Source organism: Populus euphratica, unplaced genomic scaffold, assembly GCF_000495115.2.
Source record: "Populus euphratica unplaced genomic scaffold, PopEup_1.0 scaffold31.1, whole genome shotgun sequence".
NCBI classification, from domain to species: Eukaryota; Viridiplantae; Streptophyta; class Magnoliopsida; order Malpighiales; family Salicaceae; genus Populus; species Populus euphratica.
Window position 1 is genome coordinate 2,940,489 of NW_011499850.1, and position 27,894 is coordinate 2,968,382.

Here is a 27,894-nt window from a genome sequence, read left to right on the forward strand (position 1 = left end):
TACCATAATCACAAACACATTAAGACAATATTTAACATTTTAATAATAATTACTTTTCAAAGTATCTTTTATTTTAAAATATATTAAAATAATATTATTTATTTTTCAAAATATTTTTAATATTACCACATCATCAACCCATCAACCCATCAAAACGATTTAAAACATAAAAAAAAAAAAATAAAAAAAAAATTTTAATTTTTTTTTTAAAACATGATATGAATATATTTGTGTGTAGACTGTGTAACCAATCGAATCTATACCAAGAGCTGAGATTCATTCAAAGACATAACATGGAGAATTCCATTAGCGTCACTGGGAAATACAAATTACAAGGATACAGCTGAATTTCATTAAAAGACATAAAGGTGACCATGTTTAATCGTTTACTATAAAGAATTGTGACCATTAATGTGTTTGTACTGTGAGCATCTCTGGCAGGCAGGCATCGTAGTTTAATAATCACTTGCAAGTTCTTCGACATCGCTGGCCATTCCATTGCGTTACCGTTATGTACTTGAGGGTGGCCACTGGCCCGTATTTTTCAAACGCAAAGGAAGTCAAGTCCCAGGAAAAAGACTGTTCTAAGCTTAGCCTCTGACTTACAGATATATACAATCGAACTGAATGTCTGTACATACACAGGAGGTGGATATTAGCCAAAAAAAATTCAGGAAATAAGTGAATACCTAATCTGTCTGTAAGGACCAAAATTGTAAAGGGAAAAAGTCCCCGAACTCCTTGCTTTAATGTCTACAACAAGAAATTTTGCTAACTGACACTTTACAGGTTGCCTTCCACAAGAACAGGATTCTGCAGCCCCCTCTGATCTGGACCAAAAATAGTAGTAGTGTTTGCGTTGGTTACTTCAGTAAGAGTGAGAAGGGGCAAAACGCATTATAGGTCGTGTTTGCGTTGGTTACTTCAGTAGACTGGGGTAGAGACTGACCTTTAAAAAGACGACCTCAATCTCAGTTTGCAGCACATTGTCACTTTATATGATATGCCTATATTTCTGACTTAATCTGCCAGCCAAATTTACGGTTTTTTGTTCCCCGACAGCGACAAGATATCCCTATCTGTCTTCTCAATCAACTGTATCGGATGCCTCTGCTCCGCCAGAGTTCTCCCTAGAAATGAAATTATTAGTTGATCTCACTTGACACTGCCACTCTCTATTCGAGCATGTAACTCCTTGTGAGCACCTATCTTTGACTTCTCACTTTCTGCTAATTTCTTCATTTCTATCTCTAGCTGCTTGCAGTTCTCCACGTGGGCTTTGTGGAACAGTCTCACAAAATCAAACAGAGTTGATACAACTGCAGAAGTATTTTAAGGACTTAAGAGATGGAAATTACTATGAAAATGAATGCATTGCCAGCTCCTCAAATTAGGCACTAACGGCCATTTATGTAGATAGTTGGAATAAAACTAATGAACTTTCAGATGAAGCTTTGTCACATAACAAAAAATTTGCATCAAGTCTTTCAGTGCATAAAACAGTGTAAAATTTATTGATCCAAAGGTGGTAGCAATCGGGATCACTACAAACTACAAAGATAACAAGACTGGGTTTAGAAGTATCCTTCAGATAAATTGACGTGACAGATGATGCAATTATGATTAGATCACAAGAAGGGTCAGCTTTTGAGCTTCCTATCACTTCGCATCGATGCTGGGTGGATCGGCTAGACACAGAGACAATGAGGTTTATGCTGGATACCGGACCGATCAATTTAGCACAAAATATGGCATCTAGGTCGTGCTTGGTTCGGAGTTAAAAATTGGATTTTGGTGTCAGGAGTGTAAAAAAGTAGTTGAAGGATGAAGCGTTAAGGATGTTTGGCAGGTGTACAAAGTTGTGTAATGGTGGAGCCCAACAAATTTAAATTCAATAGCCCACTCAAAAGTAAACACTTAAAGCCTTTCAGGGGTTACTTGTTAACCCCCTTAAAAATCTCCATCCCCAAAGCTTGCCAAAGAGAGATAAGGGAGTTTGCAGTTACGTGTTAACCCCCTTTAACCCAAACCAAACACGACTCTGATGCAGTCCATAAAGACTTCCATTAAAGTATCAAAACCCAAATAGACAGGACCAATTTTTGTTTTCTAAAAAACAGCAAGTTTGAGCCAGTATGTTCATTAAATAGAATTAACTAACAATAATCTACTGCACTAGAATGGATCAAGATAAAGAACAAACGATGCCATATTATGAAAAGATTTCGGTTTTTGTTCATCAGAAATAAAAAGAACGATATCACAAAACTGTTGTAGGTAACAAATACCTTGTTCGAAGGGACAGCGAGCTGGATCTTCTCCAAAATAAAGAATCAATGCATCCACATTTTTCCCCTGAAATAACATCAAATTCCAGATTCAAAAAAAAAAAAAAAAAAGAATTGAGAGTACTAAACACTAAATTAGCACCACTCTCCAAGCAAAGTTTTAAAACCTACCACTCCAGAGTACAAAGAAGCCAAAGACCTTACTTCAGCTTCGGCAAAACAAAGGAACTCCTTTAAAATCTGAACAATGGAAGATAAGCTACATGAGAAAATTTGTATGGATATGCTCACACAAATGTGTGCAGGCATGCCTGTGTTAACCAACATGAGTAGATATGCTTGCGCTTGTATAAGGACTAGCAAACACACACACACACACAAAGAGCTTCTAAGAAATCTATAAGATCACTATTTGGGTGCCGTGCAAATCATTCCCACAAATTCATCTGTAGTTTTTAGCTACCTTACATCTTCAGTGTTAGAAATTCTTTTAATCATTGAAAATCAAAGCTATATTCTCTCTTTAGAGAATCTGAATACAACATTCTGTCCTCTATGCACAATGGTTTCATTAATTTCCCTTTACCAGTACCTGAATCAGTTCTAATTTGGAGTTCATTTTAACATCACATTAGATCATGTTATTCTACAAGCAGTTACAGAAACTAGAGCACAATCCAAAATCACCATATCAATGGATCAATAAGGGTAAATCTTTGCTAGGATTAGGTTTATTACCTGATCTAGTAACACAATAAATTATGTCTGGCAGCCATATAATCACCATCTCAATGTGTACATCTTATATAATAAAAAATATATCCCTCCTCAACGGACAACTGACCAAAAGAGGGGGATCTTTCCCTCCGGAGGTAGAAAAATTGTGATTTGGATAGCAGATACAAATTAGTACATATATGTAAACAGCATGTGTGGGTGTGCTACATATATGTATCTACCAAATTCTATAGGATTGTTCCTCTTTTCAATCCTTAACATTTCCAAATTGCCTATTATTATATCTAAGGAAAAAGTTTGCTTGCATTGAGGCACATATATTATCTGAATAGATAATGTAAAGTCCGAAGCTTGGTTTAAGAAAAACAAGTGATCAGCAGCAATTTTTTTAAGCTCGAATACTGGCAAAAGGGATAGTAATCTACTTAGAAGAATTAAGAATTGCAATTGATAAACAAGTAATAATGGACATATTTTTTTTCTCCTATATGCATGACAAAAAACATCATCTGATTTGCAGTACCTTACAGAATGTGTCTGATATAGGACCATCGCTTTCCGAGGCAGACAGTTCCTGTACAACTTTTTCCAGTCCTTTGCTTATGGCTTGCATTTCCTCCGCCAAAAATTTCAATTGTATCTAGATGAAAATCCAACATGTTAGTCACAAGATACTGGCTCTTCCAAATACATTGAGATGATCAACAAAACCGACAGTTGTACCTTTGATGCAGGTTCCAAACTGGCAAGGTCTTTAGAAAAATCTAGAAGTTCTGGTAGCTTGTCAGCAAGAACCTACAACATATCAAGCAAAATGTATATGATTTGCAGAAAATTCTCTGTGAACTAAGAAATAGAAGCTTCAATCCTCAGTATGGCAGTAAAGATAACATCTATAAATTTGACGCACATAACATAATCTCATTTCCATTGACAAGCCTCTGTAAACAAAAATTAGAAGCCATGTCTGCTTTGAGCTCAAACAAAATAATAAGAGCAGAACAGACCTCTTGGTTTTGGAAAAATAGGAATCAAAACTGGACCAGAAAAGCAAAGAGAACAGAAACGAATTAATGGGCCAGTTGAGTTCCATGGATAGTTGGCATCTTGACATAGTTCAAAACCATGTACTGACTTCATAACATAAACAACAGCATACACTTGTACAACTTTGTACAATCATATAAAGAAAACATACAAATACATTAAGTTTTAGATCTGTCTTGTTATGTTATACATTACTAGTACAGAAATATATGCTATGAAAAGTCATGCATAAAAGAACAAGATGAGAAAATGACTGCATGTCTCCATAGAATTCTCAAATCATTACATTAAAAGTTAGTAGAAGTTAGTTTCATAGGAAACTCATGAAAGTAGGAATTTGTACCTTGCAAAGATAATGCATGAGAGTCATCTTGTTGTTCCTTGCCCGTGTATCTGTTAGTTTAAGAAGGCTATCCAATCTAAATCCAATAGCTGAACCTAAAAGAAAAGGGAAAAAACTTTCTATTCAACTTAAGGAATAAAATGCAGTTACCAGCTGAAAGGGAAAAAAAGAGCTACAAAATGAAAATTAGGTCATATGATAAGATTTGATAACCCAAGGCATCTCAACTCTCAAATAATTTCTAAGAAAATAAACAAATAGAAAGAATTCTCAAGTGATCACAGGGTAAGAGGTCGAGGAAATCTGTACACAGAACATAAAATAAGACTTTGGTATCTTCAGATAAGGAATTCTAATCTTGTGAGTAAATGAAAAATACCAAAAGTTCAATCTCCAATCATCATAATCCATGGACTCTGCAAAAGTAATCCAAAACCTAATTGATAAGCATGTTGCCAGTGTTCCCATAGAGGACTTTTCATAATGGCTGTGAATGGTTGCTCTTTGAATAAGGCTTAGATAATCTTTGTACCAGTAGTCAAAGCGAACAATTATAACTTATCTGATGAGTGGTACATTGCTGGTCATGCATGTATTTCTCTCATTTTCATCCAGTAAATAACAATCAATAAGCAAAGGTTAGAAGAAATGACTAATCATTCACAAAAATAATGACAAACATGCCATCATAAACTATTTTGAAGAAATAGGTACTGCTTCAAGGTGCTAGTGAGAGTGTGGGATGAAGTAACGAAATTTCATGAATAGTGTCAAAAGAACACCAATCAGCAACCTTCCTATTTTATGGAAATGACTTAGGACTATAAGAGATAGGAAAGAGTTTTCTCTGATCAAAGAAGAAATATTTATCGAGAAAGGAGAAATGCAGAAGTATGACAAAAGGGAGATTTTATAAGAAATCCTAGATAAAAAAAAAATTACAAAAATGGAAGGGCTTTTCAAATCAAATTCAATATCAGCTAAAAGAATTCGTCCAGGAATAAATAAAAGATAAAAAAACAGAACAGCACCACCTCAATAAAAAAGAGGAAACCCCTCTATTTAAAATTAGTTTCTTACAAAATAGTGGATCTCAAAAAATTAAATAACTCCTTGTCCAAATACACCAAATCACCAAAATCAGCGTGCATGTTTCCAAGAAATCTACAATTTTTCTCCATTTCAAAATCCATTAATGACTGCATGAAAAATATTTAAGAGCTTGTATCATTCATCAGAAAGTCCAGGTGATGGAGGACACACTAAGGATCTCATTATTTTTATGCTAGAAAGCAAATGCATGAATTGGATATTAATTATATATTTTTCAAAGCATCTCATGTTATGTTTTGAGGCAGCTTTGGATGTTATTGAAATTTAGCTCTCTCATTCTCTATTGCTAAACCTTTCTCCCTCATCTTCTCTCTTTTCTGTCTCTCTTTCTTGTCCTTTTCTTGTACGTGATCAGCAGAAAGACTATTCCACATGTTCTAAAAGGATAATTCCAAATGCTCATAAAAAAACCAGGTGCATAATTGACTACCTAAAACTAGGAAATGAAGTCCTTCAAAATTTTCTACATGCAGAGGAAAGCCCTCACAAGTCTACGATTTCACATGAACATAATGTTCCTGCAGGCAATCATGGAAGCAGCAGATTTTTTTATAGCTCCAAGTATACAAGAAACCACACCACAGCAAGATAGTAGAGCAATAAAAGTTTCTGCTTACCCCTAGCAGTTCCCTGATTCAAAGCATTTCCTAGCGAAAGAATAGTCTGCATGATTCTCTTCAATTTGGCAGAATTCTTTATCTGATAAAGCACCAGAAACAATGATTCCACTACTTAGAACATGTGAATTAGTACCCAAAACACTAACACAAATTAAAAGAGTTCACAAATTAAAAGAGTGAGTAATATAGTCTAACTTGCCTCTTCTGCTGCAGAGTTCACAACATTAAGGCTTTTTCTGAGGTCAGAGACCTAAAATTGCAAACATAAAATGATAGGCTCAAATCTAACACAAAACCAAGCATAATAAGGTAGCAAACATTTGAATGCATTTCCTAACCTGGGAATGAAACTGCATCTTGAATGAGAAAACTCTGAGTTTAGATTCTACTCTCGGCACCTTCATTAACTCTAAGAAGAACTGCCAAAGAGATCCATAAACTTATAAAATAAGAAATAGATGCCAAAAACAGATCATTTCAATTAACACAAACTCTCTCATTCTTAGTTGACCCTTTCTAAGGAAAAAGGCTGGGAGCCCTCTTTATCCATGCTAATTGAGAAAATGAAGATGGGTTTGAATCATAGGAATTATGTCAACACTGCAACTTCAGACTCGTCCGAATGTTTGGTTTGACATAACAAAGAACAAATATAAATCTAAAACATACCCAGTTTACCTTCTCATACATCTAACCATTGTTGACAAAAGATGTGATATCAATATACATAAAGAAAAAAAGCCTCGAGTCCATCCAAAGTTCAACCAAAAGAGGTAGCAATTTTGAAGTATCATAAATATCCATGTGTAAGCTGTGTAGTTCTGAGAAATACTTCAATTTTTCTACAAAAGACAATAACAAACAATTGTCAAGACAAAAACTACATCTACTGACCTGTTCACATTTCCCTAACTTTTCCTTTTCTCCAGTGTATCCCTGGACAAAGAAATGAAATGGCAATTATAGCCCAAAACACATGAAACTATCATCTTGAAGCTCCTGACTGAAATCAATTAGAGCCCATGGGATAACAGGACAAAATTACCGAGTTGAAAACTATAACTATAAAATACAAAGCAAAAAAAAGGGCTATCTCCAGTTACGAACCCACCAAAATCGAGTCATAGAAAGAAGTTGAGAAAATCCCACTGTTGAACATTTTTTTAATAGAGTGGCTGGCCCAAGATTTGAATATGCACCATTATGGTTGCAAGTGCAAGATATCATAATATCATACCTAGCAATAGCCCCAAATGATACATGATAGAGCATAATACTAACTTAAAAAAAGAAGAAGAAATCACCTTAAGCAGTTCCATCTCCTCTTTTGTTGGACAGAACTTTATGAGGTTGTCAACCTGATCAACGTCTAATGCTGAATCCTCAAGGGAAAGTACTAAACTCTGTCAATGCATCATACAATGGAATGAGGATAGCAAGTTATAAAATATTAGCCATATGGGCTGTGACTGAAAGCGATAAATAACAGGAAATAAATAAAATCATAGCAGACTTGAAAATATTTTATAGAAAGTGCAAGATGGAAAGAACAAAAAAGGACAGGAAAGGAAATTTCAATAATGCTTATCATGTGATTTACAATTCCTAGACCTCAATAACATAATCTGACTTTCATTGCAAGGGATGAAATTTCTTTTCAAAAACTATAAAATATAGGGCCTCTAAATAGATGTACTGGCATAACTATTGAGATGACAATGAGCATGATGACATTAATGTAAGCTACAGAAATGCTTGTATTGGCATCAGGGGTATCATGATTGTTTAAGAAAACATGCTGATGCAGACAACAAAAGAAGCAAGATTGCTAACTTTCTTTAGACAAGGGCATTTCTGTAATTTCCAGATCTGCTGAAAATTCTGGGAAATTTGTCTAGGTTTTGATTTTATATTTAGCATTCTATTATTTATAAAGTAATTAGCTTTATTGGGGTTTTCCTATTCTAAATAGATTTCTTATATGGGAAAACAAGTCCTTGTTGGACTAGAAGTCCTAGCATCTCTATAAAACAGCCATAAAACGGCCATGCAATCTTTCAATATTTTAATTACAGTTAATGAATAAAAATTCTAGCAAATTGCTTTTGATTGTGTGATTCAATCTTCCTTAGGTGTGACTCCTAAGAACCCTAGGTGTGGAGCATAGGTTTTTCTATCCTCTAGGTGTGACTCCTAGAATCTTATCCCGCCCACATCCTTCCTCAAATTCCAGCTGAAATCCCACATAAATACAGCTCTAAACAGAGCTATAACAGCATCTAAAAGTCAGATTAGAACGGCCCACAGGCTGTCCTGCAGTAGTTAGGATATGTTTGGTATTGTGGTCTTGGTCCACAAAAGCCAATTGTGGTGGTGTCCCAAAGCATCAATTGCAATGCTTTCCCCAAAACACCTAAACTGCATTCATGGTCTTGGAGTATGCCAAACACAATTTCAGAGAAGGACATGATTCCCAAATATTATCCTAGATATGACAAAGTATTTGTGTTGCCGTGCTTATACAGGTAGGTAAAGGGACAGTGAAGTTGAATTCTGTATTCATCTGAACTAGGAGGCTTTGCTCTGAACATTACATATAGCTTACCATTAATTCATGTAGTGGCACTTTCACCTTTGAAAGCATGATTTCACAATTGTATGCCCGTCTGTGGTCAACCTGCAAGAAAATAATAATGAGGAGAACATACAAATACTTAGACACACACATATAATATAACTTCTCAGTTTCATTCCCATAATATAAAAACTGAAATGCTGAAATTTTTCATAAAATAGCATGTTATCAATTAGCAAAATAATGTATTACTCATATTGTCTTAAGATTCATGACAGGAGATTGCTTAGTTTAGCCTTTAAACTGTGATGCTTGAAACACTAGAATGACTAAGATGGTAATTTTTGAATTGACATTTACAACAAAATTCCCCAGAAGTCTGAATGATACAAGAAGATGTAAATGTAGACAATTTCATGCAACAAAAATAAATCGCAGCAGCCATGCATTACAGTTATGGGTTTGAAGTATTAAATTTGATCCCGTGACTGTCAAAAAAGATAACAGCAGCAGTCTGAGGGTTGAAAGGAAAGGATTTATGCACACTTCTTCAACTGAGAGAAAAATGGCAGCAATCTAGCACTGCATCAATTAGGACAACATATTCATTTACCAGTTGCACTTTGTCAACTTTAGGTCCCCGTGAGCTGCGCACACTTGATTTCCCGCCATGATCTGTATTTGAAACTGCCGCGGAAAAAAGATTCTCAAGTTCTGACATGTCAATCTCTGGGGCCCTATGTGAAGAGGTCACAAAAGAAAAGGCATATGAGACTTAAAAGAATATGAGGGCATGGTATGGCAGAATGCTTGGAACGCAGCACATACTTGGAGGCTTCACCAGACTTTTGCGCCTCAGCCCACAAGCTTCCTTGTACAGCTCTTGTTAACTTCAACCAATGCAATGGCTTCAGCTTTTTAGTTTGATTGTTCCGTGAACTTATAGCACGCGACAAACGTCCCTTGGAGATGGAAGGAGAACCTAAGGGAGGTGCAGGAGTAGGTGGTGCAGGAGATGGAGACCCAGGCGATTTAATATTTCTATTGTTGCCTGTCTTTAAAGTGCCCTTACCAGAAGGAGGAGGAGGTGCAGAAGGGGCATGGGAGGAATTGGTTGACATAATGGGAGGAGGCGGCAGCGCTGGTGGCATAGGAGATGAAACGGTTGGGCTGGTTGTTGGCCCTGAATGAAGAGGAGGGGGAGGAGGGGGAGGTGGATGAGGTCCAGATCCAATAGCATGATTCTCCTTCAAAGGCAGAGGTGGTGGAGGAGGAGGTCCAGCTCCAATTTTGTTATTCTCCTTCAAAGGTGGCATTGGAGGAGGTGGTGGTGGTGGAGGAGGTCCAGCTGCAATGGTGTTATTCTCCTTTAAAGGTGGTGGTGGTGGTGGAGGAGGAGGTCCAGCTCCATTTTTGTTATTCTCCTTCAAAGGTGGCATAGGAGGAGGTGGTGGTGGTGGAGGAGGTCCAACTGCAATGGTGTTATTCTCCTTTAAAGGAGGTGGTGGTGGTGGAGGAGGAGGTCCAGCTCCAATGGTGTTATTCTCCTTCACAGGTGGCATTGGAGGAGGTGGAGGTGGAGAAGGTCCAGCTCTAGTGGTGCGAATCTCCTTCATAGGCGGCATTGGAGGAGGAGGTGGGGTTGGGCATTCAGTTTTGATAGTGGAATTATCCTCCTTAAAAGGTGGATGCGGTGGTGTTGTTGGAGTTGTAGGTTGAAGGCCAACTGATAATGACTTACCTCTGCTCTCTAAAAAGGTTTCATTCTCTTTGATTGATGAATGATCTACTGATTCTGAAGCTGAAAGATCAAGAGCTGGTAGTGGATGAGGAAAAACTTTTACAGCACTAGATGTCACAGCAGGCCGCAATGGTGGAGGCTGTGCAGGTGTTGATGGTGAGATAGAACCACCTTTGGGTTCCATGAGTTCAATTCCAGCTGTAACTGTCAAAGCTTGTTCTGAGGAGACTGTAGATATAGTGGTGTGAGTGACCACAGATTGGCTGGCAAGTTCTTTTCTAGGACTCATTTCTTGCTTTTGAGTGCTAATCTCTACTCTGTGCTGCAAATCTGCATTTGAGTCTTCCTGAGCAATATTCGATGCACTAATTTGTTGGAGCAAATTAAGTGCAGCATCTGAGTTGGGATCAGACCAGTCAACAGAGCTAAAGATCTCTTTAACCTTAGCAAATGCTTCCACAGGAAGGCCTTCCTTCTCCTCAAAGCCAGTGAAATCTTCTGCAACAACGGATGCAGCTGCATCCATTTCAGAGAAAAGAATCTTCATCCAAAGAATGAACTCCGTGTTAGAAGGAGAATAAAAATATCAACAAGCAGCTATGCCAAATGAAATATGGTGAAGGATTAAACCTCTGCCCTGAAGTCCTTTGGAAATCGATCTTTTGAGTCCCATAACATGTCAATTTCATCACGGTTAAGCATCAAGATATTTGACCTAATAAAAGCTGTGTTAAACACAGCTCGAAACATCATCTCTTCATGTTCCATGTCATCATTTAAACTGACACACTCCAGCACAACATCACCTTGTATATGGCAATTAATGTCAACTTTAACAAGTTCACATTCTATCTGCAATAAATTATAAGGGGTTCAGAAAATCATATATGTAAAGACACCGGTTTCAGTGTTTGTGGAGAGCAGATGCCACAATAAATAGCAAATAGAACATATAAAGAAAAGTGAATCTTACAACAGAAAGAATAGGAAATGTGTTGAAACACAAAACCAAATTTCGCATGCAACTTTAATGTCACTGGAACAAAACTTAAACGTAGCTGACTCAAGCTCACTGCAGATTAAGCCTCTGAAAAATGAGCTCGAGAAAGAGTACATCATGAATTAATCATAATCCTTTGTCCACAACACATCAGTATAGGGACTGACAAAAAACATATTCTTCTGGTTAACATCAACCATATTTTGTCAATTCTAGATTCAAAAGCCACTCAAACTTTCACCTTGTGCTGCTCATTATTAAATTCTCACACTATTAGGTTTCCTGCACTTAAAATAACCAGACTGATAATCAGGGTGTCTACTATCATCTTGGGACAGTAGATAAATACATTCCACTAGTGGGAAGGTGTCGTTGAACAAAAGATCCCAGGATATAAGTGCTTAAATCATAAATGACCTATTTTTTTCCCCTAAGGATAAGACTCTTAAGAACACCTCCAGAAAGATTCAAGAAAATATTTGCTCGCCGGTAAAAAGATTGAACAATAAAATTGTCTGGCTCTAAATATTCAGAAAAGAAAGGTCTTACTTAGTGATTAATGTTCCCAAGAATCAGGTTCATCAGGAACACAAGTGCCTTGTGATATTTTGGTTTTCTCCATCCATTCTGACAGCTTTCATGGGGAAATTACCTTGTTGAGATGAACACTGCTTGTTCAATTGAGCAATCATGAGGCTATTTTGGTTCAAGTTTATTTCTTTGAAAATCTTAGTTGATGGCCAAAGCTATTCCTTTTCTATTAAATTTCACAATCCAAAGATATCATCACCGTCTAAGAGTGCAAAGTGAAGCAATAATTGGAATATAAATGCTGTCAAATGATGTTTCAACAGTTGACTAGCACAGATTAATAGATCTTTGTGGGAAATGGCTTGACGAAGAAGAATGTACAAAATAAAAAAGCAAGTATATGTAACATAGAATTACGAAGTGACCTGCTTATAAGCCCGAGGAATTTTTCCTTCCTTTTGAGTTGAGTACAGAAGTTTGGAAGTTCGATCAGAAACAAGAAAAGGGTCCTGCCCGTATACCCGAAATAGTGGACGGCAGCCCCCTTCCCCATCAAAATTAGGAATAAATCTTAGAATGGCACAATCCAACGTGAGAGCTCTATCCAATGGAGGCCAATATGAGGCTACATTCCTCCTTGAGACATATTGTAGATACCTCAGTTGAGAAGGTACAGGATTCAATGCTGAGAACAACTGCAAAAGCTCTCGGGGAGCCTGCCTATGAATCATGTCCAAGGTCTTCTGCTCTCCACTATACTGTTTCCTATAAATCAACAGTCCAGCCAGCATGAAAGCGAGAACCGGCCAACCACCACGTTCACAGTGCATTAACAGAATATTCTGCTGTCCAAGGGAGAGCCAACTTTCACCTGATCTTAGAAAATGGTGAATCATCTCCATCGTGAGCAATGGGGAACCCTCGTATTGCCAAGGGTACTCCATTAAGGTCATATCATACTTGAATAAAGCATCAGCAATCTGGGTTTGTTTCTCTCCCTCACGGAAATTAAACACCAAGAATGAAGCATCAGGGAAATGTTCTTTAAGTTGACCAACTGTTCGACCAATGTAACCTTCATAATCTTCTTGCCAAGCATCAATGTTAAAGCAGCAATCAAACACTGCATTCACACAGAATGTGTAAATGTCAACCATCAAATTAATACTTAACCCAGTTGTTGTTTTAAGTCATAACCCCCACAAGACAGCAAAAATTATATCTTTTCTAAACGATCCCAATCATAATCCTCTAGACTCAAGCCACCAAGCCCCAAAAATTTTCAAATTTCAAAATCCCTACGATATACAAATGAATTCATTACTTTTTAACTTACTGCTGTAATTAAGCTAATGAGTTTCTAATAGACGTCTAAAAATGAGTACAACTCAAGTAATAATCAAAATCCACAACCCCAAATTGCATTCTCCACGATACATTTTCTTACCATCCTAACACAAAAAGGAATTTTTTTTTTAATCATACCCACTTCAAAACATGACTCAATTATTCAAACACAATCAACCAATTCTCTCCCTAAATAAAAAATGAACTTAAAATTCAAAAAGAAAAGAAAAATTGCAATCTTTCTTAAAAATGAAAGAAAACTGACCATAAACACGCTCGGAAATCTCAAGAAGGCCATCAGGGGGTTTCCTATAAAACAATTTGCGAAACAACGACATCTTAATGATTCCTCTATCTCCCCTTCAAATTTCCAAACTTTTTTCTTGCAACACAGCCTTTTACGTAACAAGGAGGAGTTCGGTTGGGTAGTAACTAAGAAAGAAATGAAAATGAAAAGGTTGGCTTCAAGGGAAAGAAAAGTGGAAGTATTTGTTTGTTACCATAAAAAAGCCAAGCTGAATTGAATCAACCATCCATCCGGTAGCTGTTGCCCCTTGGCATGAAATTTATTTCATTATTATTACCTAACTGATAAGAGGGGATGGCATGACGGGTTGCTTGGTCTTACGTGGATGCCATTAACTATCGACATTGAGGAAATAGTTGAAGTCATCATGCATGATCCTTACGACTTTTTCAGTGACTTGGTTTTCTTATTGTTATTGTCAGTATGACAAAAGATTTGATTGGATAAAGTTGAATAGTCTACAAATGGGCTACTTTCTGTTGACTTCAATCAGTGGGCTAATAGCCGAATATCATCTGCTTAGGCCCATATTATCTATGGGCCCTCTTGAAGATAACGTGTTCCTCACAATAATTTGAAGTAATTTTGCAAAAATTGGATGTATTTTGGGTATTTTTCCCTTCTGCTTTATGATTTGGGAAAAATCACATCGGCGGCGAGGCCTTCAGGCGCACCCCTAGTTATAAACTCATGACCCCTAAGTTGAACTCATGGAAGAAGGGTGTTCTGCCTAAATGATCTTTGTCCTTTAGTTTAGTGTAAACTCAAAAAGTTATTTTTTTTAATTTATAAGTTCATTTTTAATTTTTGAGCTGTTTTTTATATTATTTAAGATCATTGCTTTATAGATATATAATATTTTTTAGATATTTTAAATAAAAAACATAATGAAAAACAAGTTTTTTTAAAAAAAAAACTCATGACTTAATTTTCAATGACCTTTGGTTGTCTATAATTAGGTAAGCACGAGATGCATTACCTTTTTTTCAAAAAAATAAGGGTTGAACAAAATTAAAAAAAGAAAAAGGTAAGAAGTCAATCCAGGCACATGGGTTTGCGCTGAAAGACCCACATGCTTGAATTTTTGTTTTATTAGTTTTTTTCTTTTAATTTATTCTTTAGATTGTTTTATTAGATTTGTTTTTCAAATTTTTTTGCATAATTTTATCAAATTTTTATGATGTTATTTAATTGAATATGATTTAATATTTACTTAGTTTAATTTCAATTTTTTTTATATTGAAAGGAATTTTTTATGTGCAACCCTACTTAAAATATTTTTTCTTTAATTTTATTATATCATTTTTCTATAAATGTTTTTTATTTATTTTTTTATTAAATAAAATATTGGTTCCAAATAAATAATATTATTAAAACAATCGAGTTTATGCCCGTGTTTCGGGATTGGATATCTACTTCAATATCTATTTTTTCAATTAAGCATTTAATTAAATATCATTTATTTATTACTTAGTTTTCATATAAAATAATAATATTTTTTTTCTAATACGTATAACCTTGCCTAATATTTTTTTTTATTCAATCTTTTTTTGTCTATTTTTTTTATTGTTTGATTAAATAAAAAACTTATTTTGATAAACTAAGTCATTGGACATAACTAAATGGTCTATGTTGTGAGATCAAATATCTTGATATAAATATAACTTATGATTTTTCTAGTTTAGTATTTAATTATTGTTAATGATTTTTTTAATATATTTATTAGTATAGACAATTCTCAATTTATTTAATTAAATGTATTCATAAATCTTTTAATTTATGATTATGATTTTTATATAAGAAAAAAAACATTGAAAAAGTTTATATATTTATTTTTTTATTAAAAAAAATAATTATTCAACTTGCGGTGAACCGCTTACGCCTCTAACTAGTAAAAAAGATAAAGGAAGATGGTTTTTTTATTGATTACTATGGATCAAGATTTAACCATAAAGTGGACGTTTACAGTTTTGTTAAATTAGTTCATTTTTTAATTATTAAAAAAATATTTAATTATAATCATTATAATTTATTTATATTTGTGTGATATGATATATTCATGATATAAAAAAAAATCCAAGATTAAATTGATACTTGATATTACAAAATAGATTTTAATTTTATTAATTAAAAAATTAAGACAATAAAAACTAAATTTAACACTAAAAAAAAACATTATCATCATCATCCTTCTTCTTCTTCTTCTAATCATAGGGCATGAAATACTGTATATAACTTCGTTTTGGAGTTTTTATTTTATTTTATTTTAATCCTTGTATTTTGAGGATTAAGCATTTCAGTTTTAAATTTTATTTATTTTATTTTCAGTTCTTAAATATTGATCACATCCCCCCCACAAAAGATTAATATTAATGTAAATAGATTCATCTTAGAAAAAGAGGTTCATTTAAAATGGTGTTTTCTTCTGAACTTATAAAAAAAATAATAGATTGAGATTTTTTTATGAAGGTATTGTGGACTATTTTATAAATAGTTATGTGTTAGTCCAATATGCAGAATTTTTAAAATAATTTTCTTGTTAATATCGAATAGAAATAAGATATTTATTTTTTATTGTAAAATCTTCATATATATTTTTTTAAAATTTATTATTGATATATTTGTTTTTTCATATAAGTGCGTAAAAATAATTGATTTATATATTTTTAATTTTTTAATTAAAACTTGCTTTCACAATTATAATAAAGATTTTATTTAATTTTATTATAGTGGTATGAAATATTTTAAATATATGAAGAAACAATGTTGATAATCTTACACAGACATGGAAGTGTAATGCATAACAATATTGCTAATCTTGAGAACTGTGAAACCATTTATTAGATAAGCTTATGATCCATGTGGGACCATAAAATGAGGTTTATACGGCATTATTTATATTGTAAAGTCACGGGTCAAATTTACAAACTCTTAAATTGATGTTTACAATTACATAATATTTTAAAAAAGGTTGTGATTATTTCAAATTTTCAACATGTTTTTATCTAAAATAGTTATATTTTATACATAATCAAATGGTTAATTCGATAAGTTGATTTGTGCTAACTTATTTAGCTATTTTTTTAATAAAAAAATGCATAAGTCAATGTATAATGCATCTTTAAGATTATCCAAAGAAAAAACTTAATTGGCTCGAAAAACCTTTTATATATATATATATATATATGATTACTTTAATGTATTTTTTTTAAAGATTAAACTCTTCTCAAGTTTTTATTTCATTATTGTTATTACTAAATGTTATTGCTATTATTATTATTATTGTAGAATTCTTTCTTCTATTATTTGGTTAGAAAAAAAGGGACGGCGAAGTACATACAATTGAGTTATCAATGCATGAAATGGACTAATGAGTTATGAGCCATAGAAAAATTAGGCAACTTGGCTTCCGAAAAGAACAAAAAAAGAAAAGTAGGAATGGGCAAGCACAGGTGCCGTCGCAGGACACCTCGAACATGGCCGTCGATCTAATAAATCACATCTTTACAATTGGTTCTCACCAAGATTTGTGTTTGAATCTGCTCAAGCTTCTGCAGCACTTCTTCCATGTTAGGTCTTTCGCGTTCACTTGGATTTGTACAATGAACAGCTATTGACATTGCATTTTGAAATGCAGCTGAATCGTAAGCTCCATTTAGCCGAGGATCTGCCAAGCCACTCAAGCTTCCTTTTCTCAAAACTGCATCCCTTGCCTGTAAAGCATCAATTATACCCTTTTGTCAGGATAAATGAAAGGTAGTTTATAGTGTAAATCATGAGCAAACCTCAGCAATAGACGTGGACTTTCTTCCTGTCATGATTTGAAGCAGTACAATCCCAAAATTGAAAACATCATTCGCAATCTTCTCCTGTCCCGTTTTCTCCTTGGATTTGTAACGTGACAGATTGAAGTCTGAAATCTTGGCTTCTAGTTTCTCATTCAGTAATATTTTTGTTAGCTGAGACACAATAGACTATAGTGTTAAGAGATTCATGAAAAATTATGTAGTCAAGGAAGTATTGACCCTCAACCTAATGGCCAATCACCTTTATGTCTCCATGGCATATCTTCTTCAATGGATTGTGATGGAGATACCACAAGCCCCTAGCGATGCCTTTAGTTATATTCATCCTTTGCTGCCATGTCAAGATTGATGTCATGCGATCACCTGGCGGATATATATATATATATAGATAATGAGTGTTCATTAAAAAAACTCCACATGAAACTCAAAGCCATATGATAAACACCGTAGCCCCTAGAAACAAAAAAATGTGGATAGCAACGATATTTTTCTTTCCCCATTGGTACTTTAATTTCTTCCGGAAGCGGTACAAAATGGGTGCTTTTTTTACGAATTGTTTTTGTTTTCAATCTCATGAGCGAAGCCTGGTGACGTTTGACGAGCTCCTTCGTCCGTGTTAAAAGCAAGCAAAAGTATACTTAAAAAACAAGTCATTTAAGTTGGTGGGATTGGCTTGCCTATACCTGTACAAGACCCGACGAACTCCTATCGTCCTTAATTAAGAAAGACTGACCACAGATAGAGAGCCGTGAGATTGGAGACTATCCAGCTCGGTTCGGAGAGCAATTTTTTTTTTAGTCTGCGCTGGTGAGTGGAAGCGAGAGTAGGCAAGTAAAAGCAAGGTCACTCTATAGAAGTGGTCGAGTCGAGTTGAAGACCGCGTTCTTACCGTGATTCCACAAGATCCAGCACACAACAGGGTAAACAGAACAATAGCCTGACAAAAGATTCGGTACAATTTAGGTGCCCTTTGAGACCGAGCTGGTTAAATTACACCTGATACGCCAACTGAACTGCTTCTTCGAATTCGTGTCGAGCTTACATTAACCCAATCGACGAGTGAAGATCGGCGAGGGCTTAAGAGGTAGGGATAGGGAGTGTGCCCAAGAAGGGCAGGGGTGCTGCGGAAAACACTAGCTCCTTAATCCATAGCGGGGCGCCTGATCAAATAATTGAACAAACCCTACTTGTTCAATCCCGAAAATAAAACACCAATCTTGATATCCTACTATATGATATGGTTGCATGGGCTAGTAATTGAACAGCAGTGTGAGCTGTCCCAAAATTAAGGGATGCGGAATGGTTAAAACTTTGAGAATTCTACTTGGGAGTCTTATGTTCAATCCCGAAAAAGAGAAGATGAGGATTTAAGTTTGGAGAGAGTTACCCCGCTATATGGGTAATATAATTATTAAACTCTATATGACTCAAGTCAAGTTTATTTTTGAATCGTTTAGAAAATTAATCAAATTAAATATAACTGGTATAATCAGTAATCTGGGTAACTTATTCAAAACCTGAGCAAAACTTGATCAACAATTTTTCTAATTTTTATTCAAGATAATGTTGTTTTATTAAAAAAACAGTTTAATAAATCCAAATCAACCTACTTAACATACTCAACCTAGACTCGGCTACACTTTGTATTAATGGTTAGATGCCATTTGAGAAAGAAAAGAAAAGAAAAGAAAGGAAAAGAAAAAAACAAAACAATATTGATGTGTGCAATGACCAAGAAAACTTACCTAGAAGCCATGTTGCTAAATCACTATTGAGGCAATATTCATAGACCAAAGATTGATCTCCTTTATTGCAAAAGCCAACAATGCCGACCAAATTTGGATGCCTTATTTTTGCCTTTTCACACATCTCATCAAGAAAATGACAAACTTCAATCCCTTCTTTAAGTCTCTTGATAGCCACTCTCATCCCACTAGGCATCATTCCAATATAGGTTTTCCCTGAACAAAATTTGTAAATCTAATGCATTAGGTGTTATTTTAATTTTTGGGTTTTTTTGACTGCTAATTATTATTTAAAATGCATAAAAATAAAGTGTGGATCATACCTAGAACGCCTTCTCCAATAAAATTTGAATCACCAAATGAATTGGTAGCTTTCTCTACTTCATCTTGTGAGAAAACGTAGAGATCACAACAGTTTAAGTAACTTACAGATTCCTCCTCCTGTTTTTTCTTAAGAACTATAATATCATGCAGATTTTAGTTCTGTTAGGCCTCATCAAAAAACAGGACTAGTGGAGATAACATCTATGGACATACCAAGCACTCACCTGATAAATTTTCACCAATGTCTTTGTCACTTGCATGCCGTAGTTGCTTCCCTGTTAACTTGTAGAGAATTGGGGCTAAGAGGACAAAGGTTACTGCTACTATTATCGCAGAAAGGAGTTTCTTTGATTCCAGGAGATTCCCTTCTTGAAATTCATCAACCAAATAGGCCATATAAATTGCATTATAAGTGAAGGACAAAAAATTTGCGTTATGTAAAATTGGAAATAAGAAAGTTCACCTCTTTTGCTAGTATTTTTAGGCCATGACGACTCTGAAATGTAGTAACAGGGGGGGGGGGATGTGAATTATGTATATATATATAAAAATCCTCCATGTATATAGTAGAAAAACATTGAGAAATCTTACCTATTTCACCCCATAAACAAGAAAAAATTCTTGGGATCGAGTTTGCAGAATCGGTAGCAGTGCTCGAAAGACTAAGAAGAAGAGCTTCCCCACAGTACTCTCCATTTGGGCTATCACCACTTTGTTTCAAGGCTTGCAAAGAACTTCTAAATGACATGACACAACTGTAACAAGCATCATCATTGTAATTACTAGTTGATAAGTTATTGCAATTGGATTGAAGTACACTGAATCTCTCAACCCCAAGAAGATTTATGAGTGAATCAACATCTTTTGAGCATAAGTTTGGTGTCTTTGAAGAAGAGATAAAATCTTGGAGTTCACATGTCGAGAGGCTGGTCCTGTTGTGAAGATTTTGGAATGTTTTGGTGCAATCTTGAGCCTCGTTTAATTCAAGAAATATCGACCGAGACTTGTTAGCTCTTACAGCCATTGCTTGGAACAGAGATTGTAAAGCCGAGTGGCAGCATGACTGCATGGCTGAATCTTTGACATTGGCTACGCCTAAGCACTCACCGTGTGCTTCATACGGGAACTTGTTGAAATCCAGGGAACAAGCACCTGAAGAAACAACAATGGAAAACTCATAAACCAATTAAAGATAATTTCTTTTCATCCTTTTTTTTTTTGCTTACTTGTATAGCTAGTGCGAGGACTGCATAGAAACATGAAGATGAATAACAAGAGATAGGAGATGGCCATTAGCTGCTTGCAATATTTGAGAGCTCTTTGGCTATCTTCTTTGCACTAATTTTTAAAATACGTCTTGTGAATTGTGATTATACCTTCATTCCATTACAGAATGTCAGTCAAATATTAACACCCTCTAAGAGTTTCTGATGAATTCTTTTTTTGTACTTTACTAGTCAGGAATGAATGTTTGTCGCTATTCATCATCTGTCTACAACTAGGCAAAAACAATGTGCAATTGACCTAGTCATCCAAATTAATTCTTTGTTGGAATAAGTTTTTCTTGTAGTGAAAATACGCACCTGCATCTGTGAAAGGCAGGTCTGTTAATGCGTGTTCGGTAATTTGATATACAAAATGATTTATTTTTTTAGATTTTTTTATATTAATATATCATAATCATTTAAAAAAAAAAAAAACTACTACAGTAACTTGGATGTTTTTGTAATTTAGCCTGAGCTTTTGCGTTTGCCGTATAAAAAACACATTAGATGTTTAATAATACATTAAACTGCGTTTTATATTATAAAACTCATTAAAAAATTAAGTTTAAAACGTAATTTTTATGAAGTAGTTTTTATATATTTTTTAACTAAGTTTTGTACAATTTTGTTTATTTTTTGCTTTTCAAAAATATATTTTTTTAAATTTAAAATCAGATCATTTTAATGCGTTGATATCAAAACTAATTTTTAAATAATAAAAAAATTTATTTTGATACATTTTTATGTAAAAAACACTTTTAAAAAATAACTACAATCAAATATTTTATACGTATTTTTTTTAATGTATATAAATTACAACCATAATTTTTACCAAACATGTATTTAAATCCAATTAATTATATTTTTTTAAACTTAATTTTTTAAACTATAATTATAAAAGCTATCTAAAAAACAATCACACATCTGTTCTTTAATTCCATAATTACGATTTAGTCTCCTCATCTTAACATGGGAATGCTGCCCATTAACACCTTTTAGGTAAACAAGCTTAAGAATTGATCTAATCCAGCATTCAAGCTTGAGCAGCATCAGGCTGCACACAATGATTTGGTCTTAAACAGTGCCTTAATCTTGTGTTTAAGTACTAGCTTTTAACCAGAAAATATAAAAAAACGCTGTGATGAAGTCATTTGTTTCGAAAGTAGGATATAAGGCGGCACGTAATTGCCGTCCTAGAATATAATATCACAACTAAGAAGTTCCCAGAAGCTGCATGCAAGCGCAAATGCTAGCCTACCCTACCGTTTTAAAGTTCATTCATTACAGGAAATATCAAGTCTTGCATTTCACAATTTCCTTGAAGGAGAACAATACATGCCAAATGCTACTGGTTAAGCACAAAATCAGTATAGTTGTTGTGCACTTTAAGTACTTTTGTTGGATTATCGAGCCCTCTGCTTGACTCATTCTGCAGCTCTTCTGCTACTGGCCAAACAACTAAATGGCATTAATCAAGTAAATCAAGGAGCAAGACCAGGCTTAATTCAACTTTATAACATTTTCTAAAAGATACCTTTTGTTTTCAATTTACTGAGTCACAGAGGCTCGATCTCAACCCAGAATTTTTCCCATCAATTTTTTTTTTTAGAGTATAAAAAAGGATGTAATCACCATGGTACTTACTATAGTACTTCAGTCAATAATGAATGTTATCTACGGGCTCGAATTTAAAAGTATGTGGTGGCATATTATTTGATTTGCTATGAAATAATTTAAATAAGTAGAATAATATTGTTAATGATTTTAAGATTCAAGTAAATTATTTCTTATTAATATTAACTCTAATACTTTCTTGTTTTTAACATCTACACATGCTAAAAACTACATAAATAGAGTAAATTACATTAATTAGTATAAACCTTTACAAAAAAAAATTAAAATAGTTAGCAAGTTAAATTCACAAATTATATATAATTATAGTATAAGAGGAGGTATGGGCCCGCACTACATTGTGGTTTTGCTTACGATGTCCGAAATAAAAGAAATCAACAATTAATTTGGGTTATAACACCAAATGTGTTTAATAAATTAGTTTTATTTTAATCAATAGATTAAATAATGTGCAACAATAATAAATGGTAATTTTTTAAAAATTAATCACGATAACTTAAAAAAAAAACTATAAAAGTATATAATTAAATTAAAAAAATAAAAAAATAGCTCAAGCCATAAACATGTAACATATGTAATAAAAGGTAAATCAGCTCGGATTAACTCAAAAACTCTATGGCCTAAATTATGAGATCGGAATAATTTAAAAGAAAAAAATAAAAAAAAAAACCACAAAGATGTTTGTTCTAAAAAAAATGTCAAACAATGAAATTAGAAAAAAAATAAGTAAAAAAATGTCCATCGCATTAATTTCTCAAACCTATAACCTATATCATTAAACCAAAGCACCATATATGAAAAAATAGTAAAGCATAATCCCTAGTAAATTAAACTCTGAATAATGAAACGAGAAAAACAATTAATTACACAAAAAGATTTTTAAAAAATAATAATTGAAAGAATAAGAGTGAAAATTGAAAAAAAAAAATTAGAGGGCAATTAAAATTTTTTAAGTTAAGAGTTAAATTGAAAAGAAAAATAATTTCAACAAAAACAAAAGGAATGAATGAATGAGGACCAAATTAAAAAAAAAGACATCATGAACTTAATTGAAGAGTGAAATTGAAAACCAATAAAAATTTTATAAAATAAATAAGAAAAAAATAAGAATAAAAAGAATAGGAACCAAATTGAAAAGAAAACAAATATGTGATGAGGGATTAAATTGAAAAGAAAGAAAACTTTTCCAAAAGAGTCTAGGATAAAAATAAAAAATTAAAAGAAAAAGGATCAAAATAGAAATATTAAAAATAAAGAGTATCAATCTATAATTTCATAGAGAGGAAAGAAAAAAAAAATGCTCACGGGTTATAAATCTCTCTACTACTATCAACATAAGCCACACCAGAGAAAGAGAACATGATTATATATCTACAACATAACAAAAAAAAATACTTCTTTTACCATAAGAGAGGTGGCATACTCGTGGCCTAAAGTGCATGGTGCTTCCAACATAAAATAGTATTATTTAATATTGGTTAAAAAACCGTATAATGCTCTAAAAAAATAGCAAATAACAAAGAAAAAAAATACAACTTCAAAAGATAAAAATGACCTTTATCAAATGCTTTTTTTTCCCTTACTTCTACAGTGCTTAAGTAATTTAACTATGTATTAAAAAATGAAAAACTAAAACATTTACTTAATCTCATCTAAATTTTATTTGGATTACAAGTCAGAATTAATTGATTTTGATTAATATAACTCCTATCCCATTTAATATAGAACCTAATCCTAACTTGAGTTAAATTTCAAATTATCAAATTACATGGTTATCCAATGAATTTAAAATAGATTTAGTACTTGTTTGTTTTATAGGGTGTTTGTAATTGTGTTTAAGTGTATTTGCTTTAATAAAATAGTAATTTAATATATTTTTTAGCGTTTTATAATGATTTAGTTGTATTATTATAAACAAAAAGTAAAAAATATTTTAGTATTTTTTTAAAAAAATACTTTTAAAAATACACGTAAAGCATGATTCCACGCAAACGCGTTTAATAACGCGACAAAAACAGTAAGAGGAAGACACGAGATACAGAGGCAAAGGGACAACGAAAAAACTCAAAACGCATTGATTAGTCCGGTTGAGGCCTTGCTTGAAAATGATTAGGCAGTTGAGATAGAGAACATGCCCTTAGCAACCTCTCATTGTTTGTCACCTTTCCCCGTGAAAGATCATTGGTGCCTGTTAGCTTTATTTTCCTTTTCTTTTTCTTTTTTTAATTTCATTCTTTAAATCCTACTTTTCTCTCTGCAAGATGGAGACAAAATCAATTATGGGATTCACCCCACATTTCCAAAAGATAGTCATGGCACTTGCTACAGCAACTGCTATTAATATACAAATCATTGCTGACCCTTTTAGAACTGGGGATTCCAGCGGCGCTTGTCCCATCTTTTTTAAGGTTGTGCCTGTACTCCAACGCCACCTGCTCAAACACTTCCACCTCGAACATGTTTAGCTTGAGCTTCGGTTTCATACGATCTCTAACGTACGCAAAGGGCAGTTGGTCTCTCGGGTTAAAAGCTTCCAGCTCGTTGAATACAAGGCAAGAGAACAGATTGTTATTCAGTCCATGCTTCCTCAGGATAAGAGCACTGTCTGGTACATCTGCCAAGAAGAACAGAAGGATGGAAGGAAATGCACCTTCTTTTTTATTAATAGATTGGTTCAGAACCCCAAAACGAATGCCAATGAAATTATTGAATTTAAATAAAAGAATAAAAAGAATCCATTTTAAATTTAATCTCTATGGTTTGACTATTTATCAAGAAGACGGTATTTTTTATGAATAAAAGAATTGCTTTGACATTTTAATGGTACAATCTGTGAAAGATGATACTTGGGGTCAAGGACACGTAATCACATGCACTAAAACAAGCAATATTTATTTATTTATTTATTTACAGAGCTCCATATATATATATATATATATATATATATATATATATGATGATGATGATGATGATGATGGGATTTTGCGGCATGCGCAAGCATTTTAATTCTTAGGCGATTTCTTCTATTGCTTGAACGACGAAGAGTCTTCTTATAAATGATGCAAGTGTAAATATTACTCTTTTTTCACCTAACGCACTTCTAACTTCAAGTCAAAATTCATTGAATTAATGCAGGACTCGCCAGCTTCTTCTTCTTCTTTATCTGGTTGTCTTACGCCAAGGTGCCAACTCGCATATATATAAAAATTGTCTTTTGTACCAAAAGAAAGCAAGGAACTCTACTTTAATTTCATTTTTTAAACCCACTTGCTAGATGCCTTATAATGTCACAACATAAAATTAAAATGAAAATGACAAGGTACAGACCACGAAATACTAATGACAAAGCCCGACGCCCCACCTTGTCATCCAGCTTCTTTCCTTGTCATTTAAGGGATTGACATGGTGGACAGGAGCTACAAATTCCATAGATGCATGGCGGGCCTGCTTGTTTCCCTATTTTTGTAATTACTTATTTCTCTTATCAAGGCTATCCAATTGAAGTGACACGGCGAAACCTTTTAAATTCGCACCTCAACCACTAGTTTCGTCAGTATTTAACCTCGGATGAGAAATCCATGTGCTGGTAGTCATTATTTGTTTCATAAGAACATTTGGTGCGGGCGGCACCTACCTCTTAATGAATGACCCTCTACAGGGAAGACATTATGGAGCTTATTTCTAAGGAGTATTTTTCGAAAGCTAAATCTAATGGTTACGGTAGAGATTATATCAGGATCGGAAGCTTCAAGCCTAATTTTCCTCCACACTATAAAAAGCCATAAAGGATCGGAAGCTTCAAGCCTAATTTTCCTCCACACTTTAAAAAGCCAAAAAGGAGCTTAAGCGTTATGATGCATTGATATGATATTTCGTAATGGAATTTGCAGAACTCATGACGAAGCAAAGAAAAATATTAAATTATGATGTTAAGAGTATGGAGTTTGTTTTGGTACCTGAGGGATAGGGTTTCTTCGGTGTCCATGGCTGCAATCCGTTCTCACAATACGTCTCCATTTGATTTCTCAAACCATCAACATCCTTCCATTTCTTCCACCTAGCGGTTGCCAGTGCCTCTTCCATGGTATGAATAAAGAATGGATGTTTTGAAATGGCCATGTCCACTTTCTCTGACACAACCAAAGCATGGATCAATATCAACGGATCTACCATTAGTTGCAGCTTTGCATCAACCCAAATGCTAAATTTTGAGTTTGGAAAGAGTCTATGAACTAAATATTTGGGGATCACCCCATTCATAGCTGGATTATCGTACAAATCCTTGCTTGAGAACTTAATAATTCTCCATACACCAACATTGTATTCATGGGAGTTTCTTGATATGACTTCGTGATGGTCCAGTCCTTTTAGGGTAATATCATCCACAAACATGAAGAAACACACATTATCTAGAGTTTTGGATCCAAGGCTTTTCGGCTGCCTTATTTTGTCATGGTCATTGAAGATTGCTGAGACTACAACAACTCCGTGACAACTCTCCATCGCCATTCTATCTGAATCACACAAAAAAAAAATCAAGATAATAAATCCCATTAATCGAAATTGATCACTTAAGAAATGAAATTTAGAACGAGAATCTTAATCCATTAGTCTTTAAAAGTTCATCCTTCATTCAGAAATTGAATTTCTCAGGAAATGAAATTTAGAACGAGAATCTTAATCCATTAGTCTTTAAAGGTTCATCCTTTATTTAATTTAACTCATTCCAAACAAAAATGAGCTCTTGAAAAAGATGCAAATTAAAGAACAACTGACCAGAATCACTGACCGGGAACCTCTTAAAGAACCCGCAAGGAACCTCCACACTGTCATTTAAAAGATCAAAATAGGAAATCCTTTTCTGGGTACTTAAATTCCCACCAAAATTCTTACTGTTTCCTTTCATATACCGCAATGCATGGGACGAAACTGATGAATTCTGACACAATTGTAGGATCTCCTTCCAAACCATCCAATAATCTAACAACAAAAACTACAACCCGTTAATCAAAACACTATCACCTACCATTAAAACACATAATTCAATACAAGAAGAGCAAAACAAAACAAGATATGATGTAGTACCAGAGAAATAAATAGGGGAGGAGCAAGTAGAGCGATGTGTGGGAATCACGTACTTGTGTTCGCCATAAGAAGAAGGGTAAGAGAAGAACGGAGTCTGAATTGGATCGAAAGGAGAGGATCTGAAGAGACATTTGGTTGGATAGATGGAGGTGTAGAGAGCTACAAATAGGGTGGTGATGAGGTATAACAAAGAGACACAGAGGAGTTTTGATTGGAAGATGAGAGGTCTTGACAACTTTGCTTTCCCCATAACCATAGCAGTCTTGAGGGCCACCCGACTAAAACAATGACTGCCCTTTATAGAATTAACTACGCAGCCTTCTTCCGTACCTTTGGAGTTACCACTTAAAAGGTTTCCATGACATAGAATATTAGGCCATTTTCCTG

At 34.1% G+C, this 27,894-nt stretch overlaps 3 protein-coding genes across 5 annotated transcripts; all 3 read right to left on the bottom strand.

Moving 5' to 3' along the window:
* Window positions 1-260: 260 nt before the first annotated feature.
* LOC105121171 (formin-like protein 13) lies at window positions 261-13,992 on the bottom strand. 2 transcript variants are annotated; one of them, XR_841500.1, is made up of 18 exons: window positions 13,609-13,992; window positions 12,422-13,119; window positions 11,096-11,317; window positions 9,553-11,006; window positions 9,338-9,461; window positions 8,755-8,826; window positions 7,454-7,552; window positions 7,044-7,085; window positions 6,488-6,568; window positions 6,349-6,399; window positions 6,147-6,228; window positions 4,417-4,511; window positions 3,750-3,821; window positions 3,550-3,666; window positions 2,460-2,528; window positions 2,289-2,355; window positions 950-1,319; window positions 261-830 (listed from the first exon to the last, which is right to left on the bottom strand). XR_841500.1 is itself a non-coding variant. In XM_011019720.1 (17 exons), exons 1-17 carry the CDS (start codon window positions 13,679-13,681, stop codon window positions 1,156-1,158), a joined length of 3,582 nt encoding a protein of 1,193 aa, XP_011018022.1. In that variant the 5' UTR covers window positions 13,682-13,992; the 3' UTR covers window positions 261-1,155. The 2 variants fall into 2 exon arrangements, 1 of the variants encoding a protein (XP_011018022.1); XM_011019720.1 differs by having other exon boundaries at window positions 261-1,319.
* A 3,146-nt stretch (window positions 13,993-17,138) lies between these two features.
* LOC105121322 (probable LRR receptor-like serine/threonine-protein kinase At1g07560) lies at window positions 17,139-17,811 on the bottom strand. Its single transcript, XM_011019914.1, has 3 exons — window positions 17,698-17,811; window positions 17,436-17,609; window positions 17,139-17,363 (listed from the first exon to the last, which is right to left on the bottom strand). Exons 1-3 carry the CDS (start codon window positions 17,809-17,811, stop codon window positions 17,139-17,141), a joined length of 513 nt encoding a protein of 170 aa, XP_011018216.1.
* A 6,743-nt stretch (window positions 17,812-24,554) lies between these two features.
* Window positions 24,555-27,825, bottom strand: LOC105121172 (transmembrane protein (DUF616)). 2 transcript variants are annotated; one of them, XM_011019721.1, is made up of 4 exons: window positions 27,508-27,825; window positions 27,199-27,402; window positions 26,379-26,936; window positions 24,555-25,036 (listed from the first exon to the last, which is right to left on the bottom strand). In XM_011019721.1, exons 1-4 carry the CDS (start codon window positions 27,761-27,763, stop codon window positions 24,696-24,698), a joined length of 1,359 nt encoding a protein of 452 aa, XP_011018023.1. In that variant the 5' UTR covers window positions 27,764-27,825; the 3' UTR covers window positions 24,555-24,695. The 2 variants fall into 2 exon arrangements, with proteins under 2 accessions (XP_011018023.1, XP_011018024.1); XM_011019722.1 differs by having other exon boundaries at window positions 27,561-27,644.
* Window positions 27,826-27,894: the final 69 nt, after the last annotated feature.